General features: G+C 37.3%; 2 protein-coding genes across 2 annotated transcripts; both read left to right on the top strand.

Moving 5' to 3' along the window:
• The first annotated feature begins 2,057 nt into the window (after window positions 1-2,057).
• LOC128382782 (zinc finger protein 271-like) lies at window positions 2,058-7,476 on the top strand. The gene is made up of 4 exons (XM_053342790.1): window positions 2,058-2,084; window positions 3,509-3,605; window positions 4,494-6,194; window positions 6,940-7,476. The coding sequence occupies exons 2-4, from the start codon at window positions 3,588-3,590 to the stop codon at window positions 7,474-7,476; spliced, it is 2,256 nt and encodes a 751-aa protein (XP_053198765.1). The 5' UTR covers window positions 2,058-2,084; window positions 3,509-3,587.
• Window positions 7,477-10,366: 2,890 nt separating this feature from the next.
• On the top strand, window positions 10,367-16,283 carry LOC128382781 (NACHT, LRR and PYD domains-containing protein 12-like). The gene is made up of 7 exons (XM_053342789.1): window positions 10,367-10,485; window positions 11,433-11,554; window positions 11,638-12,883; window positions 13,106-13,279; window positions 13,423-13,593; window positions 14,157-14,330; window positions 16,035-16,283. The coding sequence occupies exons 1-7, from the start codon at window positions 10,367-10,369 to the stop codon at window positions 16,258-16,260; spliced, it is 2,232 nt and encodes a 743-aa protein (XP_053198764.1). The 3' UTR covers window positions 16,261-16,283.
• The last annotated feature ends 6,217 nt before the right edge of the window (window positions 16,284-22,500 follow it).

Below are 22,500 nucleotides of genomic sequence, written 5' to 3'. Positions count from 1 at the left end.
CTACAGCTCAGATTTCTGGTAAAGGAAAAATCCTGAAAAATTATATTCCTGAAAACAGAACAAACACTGTCCTGAAAAACAAGTTTAATAATAAAGAATAAGCATGATCAGGCAGCTGCATTTTATTTTTTTTTAAAGAAATGATCCTGTGAATGTTTGTTGACCGTGTAATGTGCATCACTACGTTGTTCTGTTTTAATGACACACAGTGTGTTTGTTTATGGAGGCTGAGTCACAAAGCCTCCTCTGCTGCAAGGCAATAAAGTTTGTTTTATAATATCATGTGTCTTTTTTGTCTATATTGAAGAATTAATTAAATTAATAGAAGCCATCACCTCAAGTACAGATTTGTGTTCTGTTTATAATATTCCAGAGTCAGCTAAAATAGAGCTTTCAATAAATGTTCAAATGATCCAATATTTCAGCAAAAATCAAAGATTAGAGAACTGTACATCAAGTAATGTAAACTAGCTAACTGTATATAAAGTAGTGTAAACTAGCTAACTGTATATAAAGTAGCATAAACTAGCTAACTGTATATAAAGTAGTATAAACTAGCTAACTATATAAAGTAGTGTAAACTAGCTAGCTGTATATAAAGTAGTGTAAACTAGCTAACTGTATATAAAGTAGTGTAAACTAGCTAACTGTATAAAGTAGTGTAAACTAGCTAACTGTAAGCTATATAAAGTAATGTAAACTAACTAACTGTATATGAAGTAGTGTAAACTAGCTAACTGTATATAAAGTAGTGTAAACTAGCTAAATGTATATAAAGTAGTATAAACTAGCTAACTGTATATAAAGTAATGTAAACTAACTAACTGTATATAAAGTAGTATAAACTAGCTAAATGTATATAAAGTAGTATAAACTAGCTAACTGTATATAAAGTAGTGTAAACTAGCTAACTGTATATAAAGTAATGTAAACTAACTAACTGTATATAAAGTAGTGTAAACTAGCTAAATGTATATAAAGTAGTATAAACTAGCTAACTGTATATAAAGTAGTGTAAACTAGCTAACTGTATATAAAGTAGTGTAAACTAGCTAACTGTATATAAAGTAGTGTAAACTAGCTAACTGTATATAAAGTAATGTAAACTAACTAACTGTATATAAAGTAGTATAAACTAGCTAACTGTATATAAAGTAGTGTAAACTAGCTAAATGTATATAAAGTAGTATAAACTAGCTAACTGTATATAAAGTAGTGTAAACTAGCTAACTGTATATAAAGTAATGTAAACTAACTAACTGTATATAAAGTAGTGTAAACTAGCTAAATGTATATAAAGTAGTATAAACTAGCTAACTGTATATAAAGTAGTGTAAACTAGCTAACTGTATATAAAGTAGTGTAAACTAGCTAACTGTATATAAAGTAATGTAAACTAACTAACTGTATATAAAGTAGTGTAAACTAGCTAACTGTATATAAAGTAGTATAAACTAGCTAACTGTATATAAAGTAGTGTAAACTAGCTAACTGTATATAAAGTAGTATAAACTAGCTAACTGTATATAAAGTAGTGTAAACTAGCTAACTGTATATAAAGCAGTGTAAACTAGCTAACTGTATATAAAGTAGTATAAACTAGCTAACTGTATATAAAGTAGTATAAACTAGCGCCACCTCCAGCAGCTACAACAGTAACATGCTGCTCTAACACTGATGCTTCACTATTAATAATCTAATGATGTCATATATAATAATATATCACTACTTTTACAGTAATACTGCATACTACATCACTATAATACTGCAGTACTTTTACTGTAATACTGCATACTACATAGCTCATAATACTGCAGTACTCTTACTGTAATACTGCATACTACATCACTATAATACTGCAGTACTCTTACTGTAATACTGCATACTACATAGCTCAGAGTGCATAGTATTATACATAGATATATATATTTTATATTTAGGCCCTATATGCAGTTATAAACTTATCATAGACTGTGGTCACACTCCGATCCAAACGGTGGCAGTAACACACCTGAGCGCTGTTCACCTGCTGATAATAATCAACAGTAGAGGAGGAAGAAGGAGAAAGAAGAACATGTGAGCAGGTATTTTATACTTTGTGATGTTTGACGGTGCATTAAACTCCTCAGCTGGTCTTTGTGTTAGTTATAATAAAGGTGAGAAGAGTCGCAGTGTCTGGACTTCATGCAGATGTGAGTGTTGTTTAGTCAGACATGTTAGACTGATGTTTAATTTAATATATCATGCTCGTATCTGCTCAGGTTTACATTTCCGGGTCAGTTCACAGTGACGGATACATGTTGAATTATTTATATATTTATTTAAAACCCCGGCCACCAGGGTGAGAGCAGGTAAACTAGACTGTGGCTGCTAAACTTAAGTGAACGTTATTCTGATGTCCAGCTGTGTCAACGACAGATTGATTTTATATCAGAATCAGCCGCAATTAAATGTGATAAATTTTATCCCACAATAACTATGGAGGTAATACTACGGACCATGGATAAAAAACTAATTAGTGATCTGGATTTAGTTATTAGTTTGTATTTATTTAACCTTTATTTAACCAGGAAGTCACATTGAGATCGAGGTTATAAGTTAACTAGAACTAAAACTAGCAGTGGAAGAATAATTTAGTTAACTGAAATAAAAATAAAAAAGAGAGTTTGAACAAAGCAAAACTAACTAAAAGTAAAGTGAATTGCAGATGTAAATCAGCTAAGTTTGTTTTCTTTTAATTTTCTCAATTTTTACAGTGTTGTGTTCAGTTTGACTTCTTGTAATAACATGTTAGTACCAGCAGGGGGCAGCAGAGCGGCTGCTGCATAACGCACAAGAAGAAAACGCTTAACGTGCAATTTATGATTTTCTAGAAAGAAGAAGAAGAAGTTGTTCCAGGCAGAAAACATCACAAGCCAATATGGGAATATTTTGACTATGAACGCATAGTAGAAAAAAGTAGTGGTGATGATGAGTGATGAGAATGTCCAATGTCCAAAATCTAACACGATATCTAGTCTTATATCATGATATCAATATATCGCCCAGTCCTACTCTGGATTTAGTCACTGTGCTCTCAAATGACTGATTTGTGCTCTTGATTTAACTATTTTACCAGTCAGCCAACAGTTTGAAAGAAGTCCCATTACTTATGGATCCAAGCCATGCAGGAAGCGCTTCATAACCATGGATGCTCTTAGATAACAGAATACACACAGCAGATATATGTTTGCATGTTCTCCTCATGCCTGCGTGGGTTCTCTCCTTGTTCTTCATCTTTATCCCACAGATGAAAAACATGCAGGTTAGGTGATTGGTGATTTTAAATTGCCTGTAGATGTGATTGTGTTTCTGGCTCTATACTGTTTGCTAGCCATGTGATCTGTGATTGCAGCTCTAGTGTGGTGGTATGTTGGAAGAAAACTGTGTCTGTGTCTGGTTACTGTGTCTGCATCTTGTACCAGCCAGGAGAAGCTTATCAGTTGTCTGTGTGATGATGATGTTACAGATGATCGGCAGGAAGAGAAGCGTCTGGCGGAGGAGCTGAAGGACTATTTTGTCTCAGCTCAGCCACTACAGAGACAAAAATGGGTTCTCCAGAAAAGGTGAGGAAAGAAATCACAGCAGTAACAATGATGTTTATCTCTGTGTGAAGTGTTTAATGATATATGAGACAGTATTTTATCAGTTCAAGTGCTGCTGTTTTCATGATTAATGACACTTTCAGGCTCTGGGTGTAATCAGAAAGGTAGAAGGTCCAAACTTCACTGTCAGGAATCTGTAAGCAGAACTGAAACATATGACAGCAGCTGCTGTTGGATGATGTGGGAAATGTTTCTTTGTCAAAACAGGCCTGATCTGAACTCTGAACTTTTCGAAGTAAAATTATCTTCAGTTTACAAAACAATCTGGACCTGACATCTGATTTCTCTTTCACTTTTTTGTACCTTGGAAATATTCCCAGAGGTCTCAGTAAAAGTGACACATATCTTAATGCTGCAAGTAAAAAAAAACCTACAGATATTGGCCTATCACAGATATATTGGTATTGGCGTATCTGTTGAATTCATTTCAGCATGCAAAGGCTATAAAACCATGTAACTCAAACTTGCAGAGTACACGTTGTGGATCGGGTTTTTATTATTTTCATTATCAAATTATCTGGCACTTATTTTCTAGACTAATCAATTAGCTGTTTGGTCTATAAAATGTCAGAAAATGTGCTGGCATATTTGCTTCAAAATCACTAAAACAATAATTTGATGATTAAAATAGTTGCTGATTAAGTTTCTGTGGCATGTTGAGATTAAATCACATTCCCATAGTTACCAGACTGGGACCAATTCCTCTAAAGGGTCCCAGTACATGTACGATCTCCAAATTAAACATGATCAGATGGAAAAATTACCAAGAGTTTTAATCAATCAGACTAAATGATACAGGTTTGAAAATGCGCTGACTGACTACCTTTCTTTGTATCTTTGTTGCTGTAGGAAAGTAACAGACAGAATGGATTGGGGCCTTGCTCCTCTCAGAAGGATGATAAAGCTGCCCCAACACCAGCAAACACAGCTGAATCCCACAGCTGTCACCAGTGTGGAAAGACGTTTCCCACTGTGAAAAGGCTAAACCAGCACAAAGTTATCCACGCTGCAATAAAACCACACAATTGTGATGACTGTGAAAAGAGCTTTGTCACTGCAGCGCAACTAAGAAGCCACCAACGCATCCACACCGGTGCTAAACCGTACAGCTGTGACCACTGTGGAAAGACCTTTCGCCACTTGTCTGGTCTTAAGATACACATACGCATACATACTGGAGAGAAACCATTTGCCTGTGACATATGTGACAAAGCTTTCCCTACAATACATCGTTTGAAAGAGCACAGAAACACCCATACCGGGCAGAAACCCTTCATGTGTGTCCATTGCGGAAAATCCTTTGGCCAGGCCATATCCCTAACAAGACACCTACGCACCCACACTGGAGAAAAACCCTACAGCTGTGACCAGTGTGGGAAGACGTTTGCTGTATTGAATAACTTATTAGTACATAAACGAGTCCATACTGGAGAAAAACTGTACCATTGTGCCCAGTGTGGGAAAAGTTTCACAAGAGCATCTACCCTCAAAGACCACCAACTCCTCCACAGTGGAGAGAAACTACACTGTGACGAGTGTGGAAAAGCTTACAGCTCGGCACAAACCCTGAAGGTTCATAAACTCCTTCATAAAAGAGAGAAATGCTTCCGCTGTGTCAAATGTGAGCAAGCTTTCATTTTGTCAGCCGACCTCAAAACACACCTACGCACCCACTTTGGAGAAAAAGTGCATCGCTGCGACAAGTGTGATAAAGGTTTCAAGATATTACATCAACTCAAAGTACATCGACTCATCCACACTGGAGAAAAACCCTTCTCCTGCGCTGTCTGTGGAAAAGCCTTTAACCAGAAAACAGCCCTGATACAACATCAACATATCCACTCGGGAGTAAAACCTTACAGCTGTGACCAGTGTGACAAAGTATTTGCTAGACAAAATTATTTAAAGAAACACCAACTTTTACACACAGGAGAAAAACCGTACAAATGTGACCAGTGTGGAAAGTCCTTCTCTCAGCCTGTTAGTTTAAAACGACATCAGCGCATCCATACCGGAGAAAAACCGTACAGCTGTGACCAGTGTGGCAAGACGTTCGCTATGCTCGGTAACCTACGAACTCATCAAAGAATCCACAAGGGAGAAAAAACATATCGTTGTGACAAGTGCGAGAAGGCTTTTACTCTTCGAGATCAATTAAAAAGACACCAACGCACCCACTCTGAAACTAAGCCATATGCCTGTGAGCAGTGTGGAAAAACCTTTAAACACCCAGTCACCCTAAACAGACACCAGCGTATGCACACCGGAGAGGATGTGTACTGCTGTGAACAGTGCGGGAAATCTTTCCCATTGTTATCGAGCCTAAAAGACCATGAAGTTGTTCACTCTAAGGAGAAAACACACCGCTGCGAGCAGTGTGGAAAAGCTTACAGGCATTTAAGTAACCTAATAATGCACAGACGAAGCCACACTGGGGAGAGACCTTACAAATGTGATCAATGTGGAAAGACGTACAAACTTATACACAGCCTAAAAAACCACAAGCTGATCCACACTGAGAAGACACCGTTCACAGGCAGTCATGATGAGGTATGTCCAAGTTAAAATGTGAAGATTTGATCCATGTTTTTGCAATGAAATCAGTTTTAGTTATTTCTGGGAGGAAAGTCACAGGAAGACATTACTACTGGGGATGAACTGATCGATCAGCCATCGGCAAAACACAAGTGTGAGTGAAGAAGACACAAAGCTTGCACTTTGTAATACCTGCAAGTACAAAATATAAAGGTCAAGTTGCTGTAACTTGGCAAAAATAGACCACTTAGACACTATTTCTGCCAGAGCAAAAATAAGTGTTTTTACCACTAGATGGCAGTATGACTCTTTAAATCCCCATTATAGATCTGCTGCACCTGTTTTGCACCTGGAAAGTACAACACGTTATTGTGTGTGAGATATGCTGCATTCAGTTGGATTCATTTGTTATTTGTTGTAAAAAAAAAATCCAGTCCAGTAACCCAGGGGAGTACTTTTGTATGTTATGTCATTCTTATGTCATAAAAGGTGTTTCCTCATCAAGTCTGGATATATTGTATATTATATATGTGTATATATATATATATATATATATCCTGATAGAGAGCATAGGAGATGCAAAAAGTACTCCAGTTGACAACAACTACCCCCATTATGATACTGTGATAAGTTCAGATATACAGGGAGGGGACAGCTCATGCCTGGCTTTAAAAGCAAATAAAAGAATTGAGAGACCTCCGTTTTCCTGCAGTATACCTTAACTTCATCTCTCTCTCTGTATGTTTCTCTGTTGGTACAGAATGGTACAAATGGATCCAGTTCTTCCTGTCAGCTGGATGCCAAAGATAAACCTTACAGCTGTGATGAGTGTGGAAAAACCTACAGCCAGAAGGTAACCCTCGACAGACACCAGCGTGTGCACTCCAGACAGAAGCTGCACCACGGTGACCAGTGTGGTTCCTCATTCACCAGTGCTCCTAGTCTCAGAAGACACCACCTAATCCACAGTGGGGAGAAACCCTACCAGTGCAGTCACTGTGAGAAAACCTTCAGAACAACACCTGAGCGCACGAGTCATGAACGCATCCACACTAAAGACCAACATACCCCCGCTGCTAAAAAACTGTTTCACTGTTACAAATATGCTAACACGTTCTCTACATTAGCCACGCTCTCCAAACATCAGCATGATTGCATCAAGCAGGAATCGTACCAGTGTGAGGAACGTCAGAAAAGCTTCCCGTCCTCAGACCAAAGGAAGCCACTCAATGCAAGTTCATCTTCTGGCTGCAAGATCAAACAACTTGAGATCAAGCTCCACAGAATTCAGGTCTAATCACTTTAGTACCTTAGTTAATCGCAAAACTTAAGGTGTTGCCTCTGATATATCTTTATGTTAACTGCAAGAGTACTTCGGCAAAGGCAGCAAAACATACTTGAAATGAGAACAAGAGGAACATTAGACGACAGTGACTTCCTGCCAATATACAGTCACATATCAGCGAGTAATTTAATTTTTGTTTTTGTTGAAATTGAGACTGAAAACTGAAAGAAATGGTGCGTTGGTGAAGGTGCGTTATTTCAGGTTTAAAGACTGATCAGGCACTAAAATGCTGCACAAATCTTTATACATGTATGAACAGGAGTTTTACTGCTCTGTAAAGTTATTACAGCAGTTCTTTTTTAATTGTTCATTGTGATGAGTGCCTTGTCAGACAGTAGAAATACACTATAAAGCTGCAGCTGGTGAGTAATAGTTCATAATCAATGTTGATATATAACTACTTGACCTCGTTTGTTTCAGACAAAACAAGCTAATTGGAGACATTACCATGTGCATTTTTCTTTACTGTTCCTAAATATTTCATATATTGATTAATTGATAAAAGTTCTGTGAAATGTGTTTAAATATTGTTCCAGATTCTGTTTTTACACCAAATTCTGTGTTCTGTTTTAATTTTTCTGAATTCTGTGTTTTTATGATTAAAGCACTTTTTGTTCCCAGAAAGAGAGTGTGACGATGAGGTGGATGAATAAAACGTTCAAGAAGAAAACTTAATCATACAATTACTGAAATTAATATATATCACTAAGTGCTGCAGTACACAGTCCAGTCAGATGTTAAGATGAAGAAGGCTCCAATGGATTTAAACAGCATTTTCCTTATCCTCCCAAAATCAGAGACAAGACAGATTTGATAAATGTGTAATTGATTGATTGTCTCCTATGCTCTCTTTCCTATGTTACACAGGTTATCAGATATAAAGGTGTAATAATTCAGACCTGGTGGTGGAAAAGAAAGCTTAACTGTTCTCCAGTCCTCTCTGGATTTTTAGTATTACTTTTGACTTTTCAGGTGTTTTGATTGCCGACCAGCTGCTGGAGCTAAACTAAACTTTCTCTCCTTTTGTTATTAATGAGTCTGCTGTGTTTCAGGTTTTTAGTAGCAGTAGTGATATAAAATCTATAGGACGACTGTGTGATAGTTGTTTGTTCTTTCAGGTGTTATTGTAACTTCTGTCACTTTTGACACTCAGCTGAAGAACAGCAACCTTTTTATTTGATGAAGTGACTAAATCTGTATGTTTCGCACTCTAAAGGTAATTTTAACTTTTGATTTTTCTGAAATGTACAATCCTGATCACCCTAATATTGATTTTGATCAAACTAGGAATGAATGCACCACAAAAACGACTCTTGAACACACTTTTAGTTCAGTCTTTATTTAGCTGTACACAGTGTCACTGACAGGCACCTTCATAATGTAGAGGCACTTTTTATTTTTATTTTCAGCATCTTTTGACAGAGCATTAAAACATATTGCCATCGTTACTTCCTACAGTTCAATGTGAATTGATTTCAAAGAAAAGATTTAAGATTGGTGACTGTTAGACATATCAGATTTATTTCCCACCTCATTCATTTCATATGTACAGAATCTTCAAACAGGCAAACTATTGAATAACACCTGTGCAGGTCAGGGTTATCATAGTTTTGAAATCTTCATTATTATATTACTATATTATAGTTTTTATTTAGTTTTTCAGTTTGCTTTTTTAATTTCAGTTTAGTTTTAGTTAGTTTAACAAGCAATTAAATAGTTTTAGTTTAGTTTTTATTTAGTTTTAGTTTTTCAGGTATTAGGAGGAAAACTGATTTCATCTGCAATTCAGTTTAGGTTTAGTTAGTTTTGCATTGTTCATTGTTTTATTTAGTTTTCTGAGTTTTTTTTTTTTTTTTACAAACTCTCTTTTTTATTTTTAACTAAATTATTTTTTCACTGCTAGTTTTAGTTAACTATAATAACGCGTGCAGGTATACATAGGGAACCAGGATGAGTTCACCTGCAGCAGGTCAGTCAGTCACAGCAGTAGAATAACGCTGCCATCTGCTGGAGGAAGCAGGTACTGAACAGTTTATCGGCTGTTGGCTGTCAAGTTATTTATTATTCAGCTCTATTTCACGACAGACAAACATACACATCACTAATTTAAGGCAAGGCAAGGCAAGGCAGTTTTATTTATATAGCGCATTTCATACACAATGGCAATTCAATGTGCTTTTAAAGGATGATCATGCTCTCATAATCATAATGCTTTAGGGGGCTATTAACAGTAAGTACAGTGTTCCCATGTTTACAGCGAGGTATATGTGAGCTATATGACTTGAACTGTTTTTTGTTGTTGTTGTTGTTTTTTAGCCAACATATGTTTATATGTTGAAAAGATTACGCCTTTAAAAGTATCTCTTTCTTTTTTTTCTAAGCAGATTTATGAATATTTATTCGCGCTGAATCTAAACGTGTATTATTGGTGTGTGTTAAGATTTCTATCTAGTCCTGATTCAAAGACATTAAATGTCTCTCACTCCGTCCCTCATAGCTCAGTGTGAGGAAGAACTAACATATAACCTGTTCATCAGCTCTCTTTCTCTCACACGCGCACACACGCACAGTCTCAGAGTCATGTGATTTCCTGGTAGTAGCAGTATTGAAACCTAAGGAAACGAGCAGAGACGGAGCAGAGCAGACGGATAAAAACTGACGCCTGCAAGGTGAGTGCTAATAAACTGTTCATCTTCAAAATCTCATTTAGTTTCTTCCCTGGGGGCTGAAGAGAGGAGAAGAGTCACACTGACTCTCTTGAACAAACGTCTTTATCTTGAATCTTTCTAATGTCACAGTGAGTGTTAATGGTTTAACTTTCAGACTAACTGAAGTCCACAAGATGAGTGATTGTGAGGACAGAGCAGAGTCTCCAGTGTCCACCTGTCTGTCTATGAAGAGTGACTGGTCCAAAGGAAGTCCTTCAACCTTCAGGAATAAACCTGGACCCTCAGACACAAAGTAAGACAACAACTGACACAAATATTGTAACCCCTAAACTGTCAGCTATGGCAGTATAGATTAAATAAGTCACATTAAACATCAAATTCTCTTATCTTACCGTTGCATCACTCTCTGTCTTTACTGCACTAATGTGAAATGCTTTCTCTCAGTCTTCTTCGTACCAAAAATGAGGCAGAGTGAGCAGACTCATGAAACTGAAGAGACTTTTATTTGCAAATAGAAGAACTGGCATGCAAACTGGCATGCAAAACACATATTTTATAGTCATTGTGTGATATATGAGGGTAAAGGTGCTTCCTGTTTTGAATCCACAAACCTACTTTTTGCATGCCATCTCACTATTGCTGTCACATCCAGCTGCCTAAAATCTTGCTTGATTTTCTGCACTCCCATGCTGCACCTGTTTGATATCCTGTGCTTAAGTTTCTCTTACCCTGTTTTTAACTTTCACTAGAATTGCCTTTACAATACCACATCAGCATTTTGGGGGAATCTGCTCTGCTGTTAATTATGAATACTGGAGTGGACAAATGTCAATGTTTCATATCTTGATGGGGACGTGATCCATTATCCAGCTTTCTCTCTATGAGGAGAACCTGGTCTAAGCTTTAATAATTAACCTGGAACCTCAGACACAATATAAACTGTACTGAAGATGATGCTACTTTCTACTCTTCTCACTACTTTATCTCTCTCGTCCTCCTTTGGTGTCTGCCCTCGGTCCTTCTCATTACTTAAGACACCCTCTTGAGCTTCTAACCCATCAAAACACAGCTGTCAACTTGTGATTGTGGGATTTTAATTATCAAGAAATATTTTCACAGAGCGAGGAAGAAGAAGACAAGGAGGGATGTTTCTGTGGAGGAGCAGATGCCCTGTTGTTTTTTGTGTGATGACATCCTGAAGGATACAGTCTCTATTAGCTGTGGACACTGCTTCTGCAGACAGTGCATCACCTCATACTGGGACCAGTTTGCCAAATCAGGAGACTCCTGTCCCCAGTGTGGAGCACGATCCAAGACAAGACCTGGACTGCAGCCAGACAGTCAGACCAGCACTGTACAAAGTAAGACTGATTGTTTTTATTGGTAATAATGGATAACTGTCCAGTTGTCTTTGTTTATTCTCCCATTTTTCTCATTTTTTTAGTGAATGTTGGTCTCCAGGAGGTTTTACATGAACAACAGATCAGTCTGAGGAGACGTGAATGTGTGAATGAAGGAACTGATGAAGCAGAGAGTGAAACCCTCCTCAACAGAATCCACAGAATCCCTCCTACATGTGTTGAAAGGGTAACAGAAGTACAAAGCTTCACTGATGCCCAGAAGGAGGAGTACTTCAGGAGTAGATTCAGTGATGAAGAGCTGTCCAGTAGAATCATCTCACACATCAAGTCATCCAGGATTCTTCACATCATGTGTCGAATCCCAGTCTTCTGCCAAATCACTGCTACAGTTCTGGAGGACATGTTGACTTCAGACCAGAGAGGAGAGCTGCCCGAGACCCTGACTGACCTGTACTCACACTTCCTGCTTGTTCAGAAACAGAAGAAGAAGAAGGAGAAGAAGAAGAAGAAGAAGAAGAAGCATGATGGGGAGCATGAGATGAGTCCACAGGTGCTGATGGAGGCCGACAAAGAAGTTCTTCTGAAGCTAGGGAGGCTGGCGTTTGAACATCTCAAGAAAGGAAACACCCTGTTCTACCAAAAAGACCTGGAGCAGTGTGGTCTTGATGTCACAGAGGCCTCAGTGGTATCAGGAGTTTGGACAGAGATCTTCAAAAGAGAGAATGTGAGCTTCCAGAAAACAGTCTACAGCTTTGTTCACCTGAGTGTTCAGGAGTTTCTGGCTGCAGTCTACATGTACCACTGTTACACCAACAGGAATGCAAACGTACTGAAGGACTTCCTAGGAAAAGACTACAGTTACTTATCCCCGGATGTCTTCCTCAGGCGAGCTATGGAGAAATCCTTGAAAAATAAAAATGGCCGCCTGGACATGTTTGTTCGCTTCCTGCATGGCCTCTCTCTGGAGTCCAATCAGAGTCCCTTTGGAGGTCTGCTGGGTCAGACCGCCAACAGTCCAGAAATCATCCAGAGAGTCATCAACAACCTGAAGGAGATGAACACAGAGGGTATCTCTCCTGACAGAGGCATCAACATCTTCCACTGTCTGATGGAGATGAACGACTGCTCAGTACATCAGGAGATCCAAGAGTATCTGAAGACAGAAAACAGATCAGAGACGAAACTCTCTGCAATCCACTGCTCAGCTCTGGCCTACATGCTGCAGATGTCAGAGGAGGTTCTGGATGAGTTGGACCTGAAGAAGTATAACACAACAAAACAGGGACAAAAGAGACTAACCCCAGTAGTGAGGAACTGCAGAAAGGCTCGGTAAGTCCAGATGTGATTAAATGACTTAAGAATTTGTGTTGAAAAGTTTATAATATCAGTATTTTATCACAAGAGACAACATTTTACAGTTTCTGCCATATGCACTATATGGAGAAACTCATCCCCTCACACCACCAAACTCAAAATGCATAATGTCTATATTTGTGATAAAAGATATTTAGTGTATTTAAATGTAATATATCATAATAATTTTAATAACAGGCTTACTAGATGTGGACTCTCAGAGACTCACTGTGAAGTTGTAGCCTCAGCTCTGAAGTCTAACCCCTCCCATCTCAGAGAGCTGGACATGAGCCGCAACAACCTGAAGGAATCAGGAGTGAAGTGTCTGTCTGCTGGACTGGAGAGTCCAAACTGTAGACTGGAGGCTCTGAGGTCAGTTCAGTGACTTTGTTTTACTCTTGTACACAATGAAAAAGTCAATCTGCTCATTACAACAGCACACAAAATGTTGAATTATACATTTGAAACCTGAACAGATCTGACAATTCTTTCAACACGATTTGTTTTTTATTCAGATTGAGACGCTGTGGTTTGTCACAGAGCAGTTGTGCTTCTCTGATCTCAGCTCTGGTGTCCAACCCCTCCCATCTGAGTGAGCTGGATCTGAGTGAAAACAGGCTAAAGGATTCTGGAGTGAAGTTGTGTGATTTTCTGAGGATTCCACACAGTAGACTGAAGACTTTGAGGTCAGACACAATGTTTTACTTCTGTACTGAGATGAATATGAAGTGAATGTTGTGGTCACACTAAACTGTGACATAAGGATGTTTATGAAGTAAGATTTCCTTTAGATTTAGACATTCAAATGTTTTTTCCAAATATTTAAATGTTATACAATTATAAAATTTTAATCCATGGTTAACACTTTAAAAACATACTTTCAAATAGTCAGATCTTTGTTCTAATCAATCTCAATAACATTAAAACATCTGTGACCACATAGACTTTATTGTGATCCACACTGAGCTTCATTTTCTTCTTTGTATTTAAAATAATATTGAAGAAGCTCCTCTGGTTAATTCACTCTCAAGTCACTGTGTCTTTATTGAAGTAGCAGCATGTTGTAATTAATATTATATATTAATATTATATTATTTAACCAGCAGGTTTAGGTGTTTGGAGTTTCTGTTTTCTTAATTTTGACATTCAAAACCTTCTTCAGCTCTAAACAGATTATGAAATATTGAATAATTTCTAGCAGAAATATTGCCTTCACATATTGACTTCACAACATTTATTCTTTATTCAGATTGAGTCGCTGCAAGTTGTCAGAGATCAGCTGTGATTCTCTAGTCTCAGCTCTGAAGGACAACCCCTCCCATCTGAGAGAGCTGGATCTGAGCTACAACATCCTGCAAGATTCAGGAGTGAAGCTTCTGTGTGATTTTCTTGAGAGTCCAGACTGTAGACTGGAGATTCTGAGGTCAGACACCATTTTATACTTCTGTGCTGAGATGATATGTGACTCACTATGTCAGAGCGGCAGATTTAAATTTCAGATCTTACAAGAAAAAAACACGGCACAATGAACTCTTACCTTCTTAAACACTTGATTTTAATGTTGAAGTTCACCCCTACCTTTAATTTCATTCATTATGTTATAAATAAACCACTCTATCAGACAGTAACAGGTATAATATTTAGTTTTTGCTTTTTCCTACATGTTTATGAAATATTCAAAAACAAGAATTCATTATTCTTTAAAAAAAATTTATATTTTGTGTGTCATTGCCCTCCCTCTAAACCTTCTTCATCTCTGAACAGATTATGCTGTTCAGCAATGTAACAGCAAAGTTTTCAAGCAGAATTATCCACTATTATTATAACACTACATCATGCTTTCTTTATTCAGATTGGCTTTCTGCGGTTTGTCAGAGACCAGCTGTGCTTCTCTGGTCTCAGCTATGAAGTGCAACCTCTCCCATCTGAGAGAGCTGAATCTGAACGGAAACGCACTGCAGGATCCAGGAATGAAGCTGCTCTGTGATCTTCTTGAGAGTCCACATTGTAGACTGGAGATTCTGAGGTAAGACACCATTTGTGAAATTTGTGATAACGTTAAACTGCAGACATAAAGATGATGTTTATGAGGTATTTGAATACTATAGTTATGTGGTGCAGAGCAGATGAAACCAAGTGCAGACAGAGGTGAGGAGACAAGAATATGGTCAAATGAGGTTATTTATTGTAAGGAGGGGGAATTTGGATGCAAATCAGGAGAAGCAGATTCTTATTATAGACATAATTGAGGTCAGCAGAATTTTATTGATTTGTTTTGTTATGAAAAGATGTCTGAATGACATTTGGATGATGTCTATACAAGGCTGACATGATGATCGCCAATAACATGATGATAAAGCCAATCTGTTCATTTCAGGGGTTAATGGTTTGAATAATGAAAAATCTGAACAGATCTGATTAAAAAGGATTTTTTCCCCCAACATTATTTTGTCTTTATTCAGATTGGTTCGCTGCAGTTTGTCAGAGATCAGCTGTGCTTCTCTGGCCTCAGCTCTGAAGATCAACCCCTCCCATCTGAGACAGCTGGATCTGAGTGGAAACAGACTGCAGGATTCAGGAGTGAAGCTACTATGTGGTTTTCTGAAGAGTTCACACTGTAGACTAAAGAAAATGAGGTCAGACACCATTTTTTTTACTTCTGTGATTAGATTAAAAATTGTGTTAAGGTTGTATTGACACCAAACTGCAGACATGATGATGGTGTTTTACTGACTGAAACATTAAAACTAACAATGGCATGATTTTTATGACTTCATTATTCCATAAGATAAAAATTCTGAATAAACATGTTCACATTTCTCCAAAATCCATCCTGACATATTTGGTATATTTTTGATGACTTTTTGATCTTGAGTAGAACATGAAATAATGTTTGTGTTTTGACTTATGCTTGGCTGCACAACATGAGTTTGTATAGATGGAGTCAGTGATGGAGCTGCAGAGTTTAATATATGAAGTCACTACATCTGTAATGAAGTAGCAGCATGTTGTCATTCATATTAATGAGAAATCTAAATCTTCAGCTCTGAATAGATTATGAAACCTTTAATGATTTGAAACAGGAATATTTTCTTTTATATTTTTACATCATTTATCCCTTGTTCAGATTGAATTACTGCAAGTTGACAAGGATCAGCTGTGCCTCTCTGGCCTCAGCTCTGAAGGTCAACCCCTCCCATTTGAGAGAGCTGCAGCTGACAGGAACCAAGACGAAGGATTCAGACATGAAGCAGCTGTCTGATCTTCAGCAGAGTCGATACTGTAGACTGCAGTTTCTGAGGTCAGTAAAGAGTTGGAGTCAGTCCGTGCTGGTTTCAGCAGTATTGTATTAAACACAGTTAGTTTCAAAGGAAAGATCCAGTATTTCCTGGTGAACCTTTCCTCGATGACGCTGTGAGAGGAGAATGGTGACAGGCTTCAGGATTGGACAGAAAGACAGAAAGAGAGAGAACAGTCAAGCTTGTTGTGTTTGAGTTGATGTGAATATGACTGCTGTGTTAATGTCTGCAGGACATAAAGTTACATCCAGGAGTGTGTTGAGAGAGGATCAGCTGTATCCTGATGATCCAGAGAGTTTGAAACAGCAGCAGCAGCAGCAGCTTGTGTGTAGAGAGGTGTGACTGGCTCATGTTACTGGGAGGTAGAGCGGAGAGGAGAGCTTCATCCAGTAGTGACTGACAGAGGAATCAGAGGAAGTGGAGATGACTCTCAGTGCTGCAGTCTGAACTGATCTGAGAACAGCTCCACTGTCAGACACAAAGTCAAGTTCACCATCATCAGTGTATCTGGATTGCACAACCCTCCTCCTCCTCCTCCTCTTTCTTTCTTTCTTCTTTCATGTTTTCTCTTCTAATGATGTGCTGATTCCAAACAGATTTTTTTGAGAATTACTTTTACAAGGATAACCAAAAAAAGATAACTCTGTGTTAATTCACGTTTTGTGTTGCAGCGCCACTCTGTGTTATGTTGGAGAATTGCATCTAATTGGTACAAATCACTTGTAAATATCTTGGAAATTAATATCAAAATGTGGTTCTAACTCAGTTATAAAAGTAAGATTTAGTCTGTTGAATCTGCTGAAATCATTTATATTTATATAATCCTTTTTATCCACTAATAACTCATTAATAATTATAAATTATGTGATTTTTACCTCATACAGTATGTGTACATGTGGCTGTCTTATTGTTGAGTTTTACTGGGGGTTTTTTTGCAGTTTTTTCTTTTCTTTTACATTGTAGTTTTTGTCATCTTATCATAATTACTCATTTATTTTAACTATTTATTTAACATATGTTTTTATTGAAGTGACCAAGGACACAGTACAGATAACCATTTCACATATTGCAAATTAAATTACATAAATTTGAAATGCTTAAATTGCTTGATCACTAACTTCCATACAATCACAGTTTAGTTCAGTTTAAGAAATCATTTAAAAAACAACATAATTAGTCATTTTAGTTGCTTTGTCTACTTCTATACAATCTTCTGTCTTTTTCTGTCTTTCCCGTCTATTTCTAATAAAGTAAAATAAACATTGGAAAGTACCATGATTAAATTTGCACCTCTTCATCACACGTTTCTGTTTCTTCTTCATGTGTGTATCAAGTTGTATCTTACGGAAGCGTATTGCATTCACCTGAATAAAAAATAAAAAAATCTGTTTTTTCTGCGTAATTTTTTTTTGATGGGTTTTTCGGACTTTTTTTTTTTCTGAGTTTAGAGGGCATTCAAAACATTGGACACATTCACTCTTTATTGAGAGCTCGATGTAATGGTAGCAAACATGACCTGCTTGTTTAGTTTAATCAAGTTTTACTTTGATCTGGGTTTAAGACACTGGGAGATCGTCCTGTCTTTAAGTCATATAGATGGAAAGCCCATTCAGATCTCCTGGACATAGCAATGTTTCTCCAGGATCAGCTGGACATATACGGCATGCTCCATGGATACAAGATACAGGTTGTATGTTCTTGCGAGATTTCAAAGTATTTCGATAATTCAGAGAAAAAAATTACCACGAAAAACAGAAAAATAATTTCCCCAAAAAACAGTGAAAAAAATAGCCAGAAGAACAGGAAAGAAAAAATTACTCAGAAAAACAGACCAAAAAATAAATTACTCAGAAAAAACAGATTTTTTTTTATTCGAGTGAATGCAACACACTTCCGTAGTATCTGTTGCAGATATAACATAAATAATATGCACTTATAGAACTTAAACCTTGTTTCTATTCGCAGCTCAAAAAGAGAAAATCCCTCTGAGGTAAAGGTGAGAAAGGTCTCACACCTGTTAATAACAGTTTATGATGAAATATCTTTTGTAGCCTAAAAGTCACTTGCATAAGAAATGTAAATATATGGTGTTTGTGCATCTAGAAGCTGAAATAACAGAAACAGGGTAACTGAGTTTGTGTTGCTGGAGGGCTTTTGGCTGCAGACAGTCTTATATATAAATATATATAAATATAAATATAGGTGAGTCATCTTGCTCCCTTAAACAGCGAATCAATGAACACTCTCTATTAAGCTCCTGTTGCAAGACCAGCAGGGGTTAATTTGAGCCGGATCCTGCCGGAACAAGATCCAGCACCTCTTAATTTTGACCTCCCTGTGTTCCAGTACTTATTTGTATGACGGCGTATTAGGGCCATATAAGTAAAAAAGAAACTGACCTGGAGGAGGAGGGTGGGTAATATTCTGAGAAAAAAACTGAGAATTTCTGAGATTAAAGTCTCAGAAATTAATTAAACACAGATGTGTGAGAAAAAAGTCACAAATATGTGAACAGGAAGTGAGCGGGAAGTGAACAGGACGTAAACAGGAAGTGAGCAGGTGTGAGTAGGAAGTGAACAGGAAGTGAGCAGTGTGAACAGGAAGTGAGCAGTTGTGAACAGGAAGTGAACAGGACGTAAACAGGAAGTGAACAGGACGTAAACAGGAAGTGAGCAGGAAATAAACAGGAAGTGAGCAGGTGTAAACAGGAAGTGAACAGGAAGTGAGCAAGTGTAAACAGGAAGTGAACAGGAAGTGAGCATGTGTGAACAGGAAGTGAGCAGGTGTGAACAGGAAGTGAGCAGGTGTAAACAGGAAGTGGAACTTTTTTCTCACACATTTGTGATTTTTTTCACAAATCACAAAGTTTTGAGAAAAGAATCACAAATATGTGAGAAAAAAATATTTTTTTATCACGCGGCGATGAGGCCAGCTGCAGCGGTCATGTTGATGGTCAAAACCGGCTTCCTTCCTTCCTTCCCTCCTCCCTCCCTCCCTCCCTTCCTTCCTTCCTCCCTTCTTCCTCCCTTCCTTCCTTCCTTCCTTCCTTCCTTCCTTCCCTCCTCCCTCCCTTCCTTCCTTCCTTCTTCCTACTTTCCTCCCTTCCTTCCTTCCTTAACTCGAGGACAACAGGAGGGTTAAATATCCTCAGCCACATCGTCTTTGAAATATGAAATTAAATGAACAACTTCATACAGCTCTGAGTGTGTGGGAGGAAGCAGACTCTCTCTGTGTGTGTGTGTGTGTGTGTGTGTGTGTGTGTGTGTGTGTGTGTGTGTGTGTGTGTGTGTGTGTGTGTGTAGCAGGTGTGTGGCTAACCTGAAGCACTAATTACTCGTTTCACTCTGTCAAGTCTTTAAGTTTCTCACGTCATTCTTCTTCTTCTTCTCCTCCTCCTGCACCTCCTGCAGTACCTCTGTGATCCAGCAGGAGGTGCTATAACCAAACACAAAGATCAGCTCCTCTGGTGTTTCTCTGTTTTGGTGAATTGTTCCTGTCACACTTTCTCCTCCTGGCTCCATCCTCCTTTCATCCCTCCTTCTTTTTATGCTTTCTTTCTTTTTTCTTTCTAACTTTTCTCCCTCTCCTCTCGTACTTTTTTATTTCTCTCTCTTAAAGCAAAGACAAGAAGGTATCTCCTCACCTTTTGGATTAAGCATTTAACTTTCTTCCTCATCTGTTCTTCCTTTCTTTCTTTCTTTCTTCATTTCTTTCTTTCTTTCTTTCCACCTCTTACCTCATGTATCTCTCTTTTCCTTCCTTTTTCTATAAATTGAAGTAGACAAGGAAAGAAATGAAATAATAATGGTTAAAGATGATGAGAGCAAGACAATCAAGAATTTAGTTTGCGTCACTAAATGTGTGTGAATGTTATCTGTGTGTGTGTGTGTGTGTGTGTGCGTGTGTGTGTGTGCGTGTGTGAGTGTGTGTGTGTGTGTGTGTTATCAGTGAGCGTCAGCTGGCTCTCTGCTTTGTTTTTAGGTCACTTTTACATCGACTCTCCTTAAATCAGTCTGAAAGCAGCTCCGCTCTCTAAAATAGAAACAATTAGTGAGGGCTTGACATTCAACTCTTTCTCTCTTTCATTCCTCCTTCCTTTCTTTCTTTCTTTCTTTCTGTCCTTTTGGGTTTGTGTGTGTGTGTGTGTGTTTTTGGGAGAAGCAGGCCTTCAGTGTGAGCTCAGGCTGCAGACAGATGCCTCGTCAGCACATCAGCTTTAACTCGTTTATTTTTGTTGCAGTCATCATCTGCTGTTGTTTTGGCCTCACGCGTCAACGAGAAGAAGACCAATTAATTTAGAGACGATTGAAACACTGAGCACACCTGCTCAAAACGGACATCATTAAGAGCTCCACAAACAAACACAAGAACATATAAATAATGTCTTTTTATATATTTTAACTGTATTTCAATTATATTTTATTTATCACACAAATATATATATATAAATAAATGATAAAATGCATATAATGTATTTTATAAGTAAAATAAAAATAAAATAAAATATACATAAATAAATAAATACATGAAAAAGCAGATAAATAATTAGTAAGATAAAAAAAATACAAAATATATGCATAAATAAATACATAAAAACACATCATATATTTTATAAGTAAAACAAAAAACAATATAAATACGCACAAAAAAATGATATAATAAATATGTCAAATAAAAAAAATATACATAAATAAATAAATACATAAAAAAGCACATAATTAATTTTAATAAGTAAAAATAAAAATGAATAAAAATAACATTCAGAAGCAGTCACAAAAGAAAGGCAAAAAAAGATTAAAATTAATATAATAAAATAATTGTATTACATTTAAAAAATAAATATATTGGGAAAAACAGACACTTTTACATCTCTTTAAAGGAATAGTGTGATATTTTGGGAAAAACATTCATGTGATTTCTTTTTAATTTGTGATTTTCTTCCTGGAGGCTCGTCGTCTCGCTGAGGTCACAGGTTTGAATCCATCATACTAAAACCAGAACCAGAACCAGGATCAGGACCAGAACCAGGACTAGAACCAGTAACCCAAACTGGAGATGATAAATAGACTGTTCTCCAAGAAATAGTTCCAGCACATACAGTAACTCTTCTTTTTGAAGTTGTGTTCATGACAATCGTGTGTTTGAACCTACAGAGACTCTGCAGCTTTACAGAGCTTTATAGTTGAGTTTCAGCTCATTGTTTAGATGTTTAGCTGCGACTTTACTGTTCAGGTTCACTCTCAGAGCTCTCATAGTGTCATTTTCTTTAGCTGCTAGAACAAAAATCAACCTAAAAACTAAATTAAAACAACCTTAAACTAGCAGCTAAATGAGACTAAACAGTTTCATAAAGCTGCAGAGATGATGACACTTGTCTGAGTTTTCACATTACACTACTCTACATTATAAAATAAACAATTCTAGCTATGAGAAATATAATAATTAGTTTTTAAAGATGAGTTTCCACCATGTGAAGAACACTGTGATGGTTAAACTGTGAATCCTGCTGTATTTACTGTGTAATGTGTTAAAGTATCTATGACATCGTCCATTCCGGAACTCTCTGCTTTCGGTTGTCACGGCGACGGATCTGTTGACACATGATGTCATCGGCAGTTATGATGACCTGATACTCAACTATACACAGAGCTTTATAGTTTAGTTTCAGCTCATTGTTTAAACTGTCAGCTGTAACTTTACTGTTCTGATTCACTCTCAGAGCTCTCATAGTGTCGTTTTCTAGTTGCTAGAACAAAAATTAAAACAAACTAAAACTAGCAGCTAAATGAGAATTAACAGTTTCATAAAGCTGCAGAGATGATGACACTTGTCTGAGTATTCACATTACACTACTCTACATTATAAAAAAACTCTTCTAGCTTTTAAAAAATATGTAATAATTAGTTTTTAAAGATGAGTTTCCACCATGTGAAGAACATTGTGAGGGTTAGACTGTGAATCCTGCTGTATTTACTGTGTAATGTGTTAAAGTATCTATGACATCGTCCATTCCGGAACTCTCTGCTTTCGGTTGTCACGGCGACGGATCTGTTGACACATGATGTCATCGGCAGTTATGATGAGCTGAAACTCAAACATACACAGAGCTTTATAGTTGAGTTTCAGCTCATTGTTTAGCTGTTATCTGTAGACTAGCTGGTGAACATAGTGCAGCATTTAGATATTTCCCTCAGGAAGCTGGTGGAGAGTAAAAACAGAGCTAAAAGAGAGAGAAACAGCATGAACTAATGAATGATGATGATGATCAGTAACTGCTGGATGTGGAAATAAGTT

This window comes from Scomber japonicus, chromosome 21 (genome assembly GCF_027409825.1).
Source record: "Scomber japonicus isolate fScoJap1 chromosome 21, fScoJap1.pri, whole genome shotgun sequence".
Classification (NCBI taxonomy): Eukaryota; Metazoa; Chordata; class Actinopteri; order Scombriformes; family Scombridae; genus Scomber; species Scomber japonicus.
This window is presented reverse-complemented; position numbering and strand designations above follow the sequence as displayed.

Bases quoted from the DNA above. Each gene is read 5' to 3' on its own strand.
- LOC128382781 (XM_053342789.1), top strand. From the start codon at position 10,367: ATGAGTGATTGTGAGGACAGAGCAGAGTCTCCAGTGTCCACCTGTCTG. The intron at 11,555-11,637 runs GTAAGACTGATT...TCATTTTTTTAG, and splicing joins TCAGACCAGCACTGTACAAA to TGAATGTTGGTCTCCAGGAG. The intron at 13,594-14,156 runs GTCAGACACAAT...TTCTTTATTCAG, and splicing joins AGTAGACTGAAGACTTTGAG to ATTGAGTCGCTGCAAGTTGT.
- LOC128382782 (XM_053342790.1), top strand. The intron at 6,195-6,939 runs GTATGTCCAAGT...CTGTTGGTACAG, and splicing joins TCACAGGCAGTCATGATGAG to AATGGTACAAATGGATCCAG.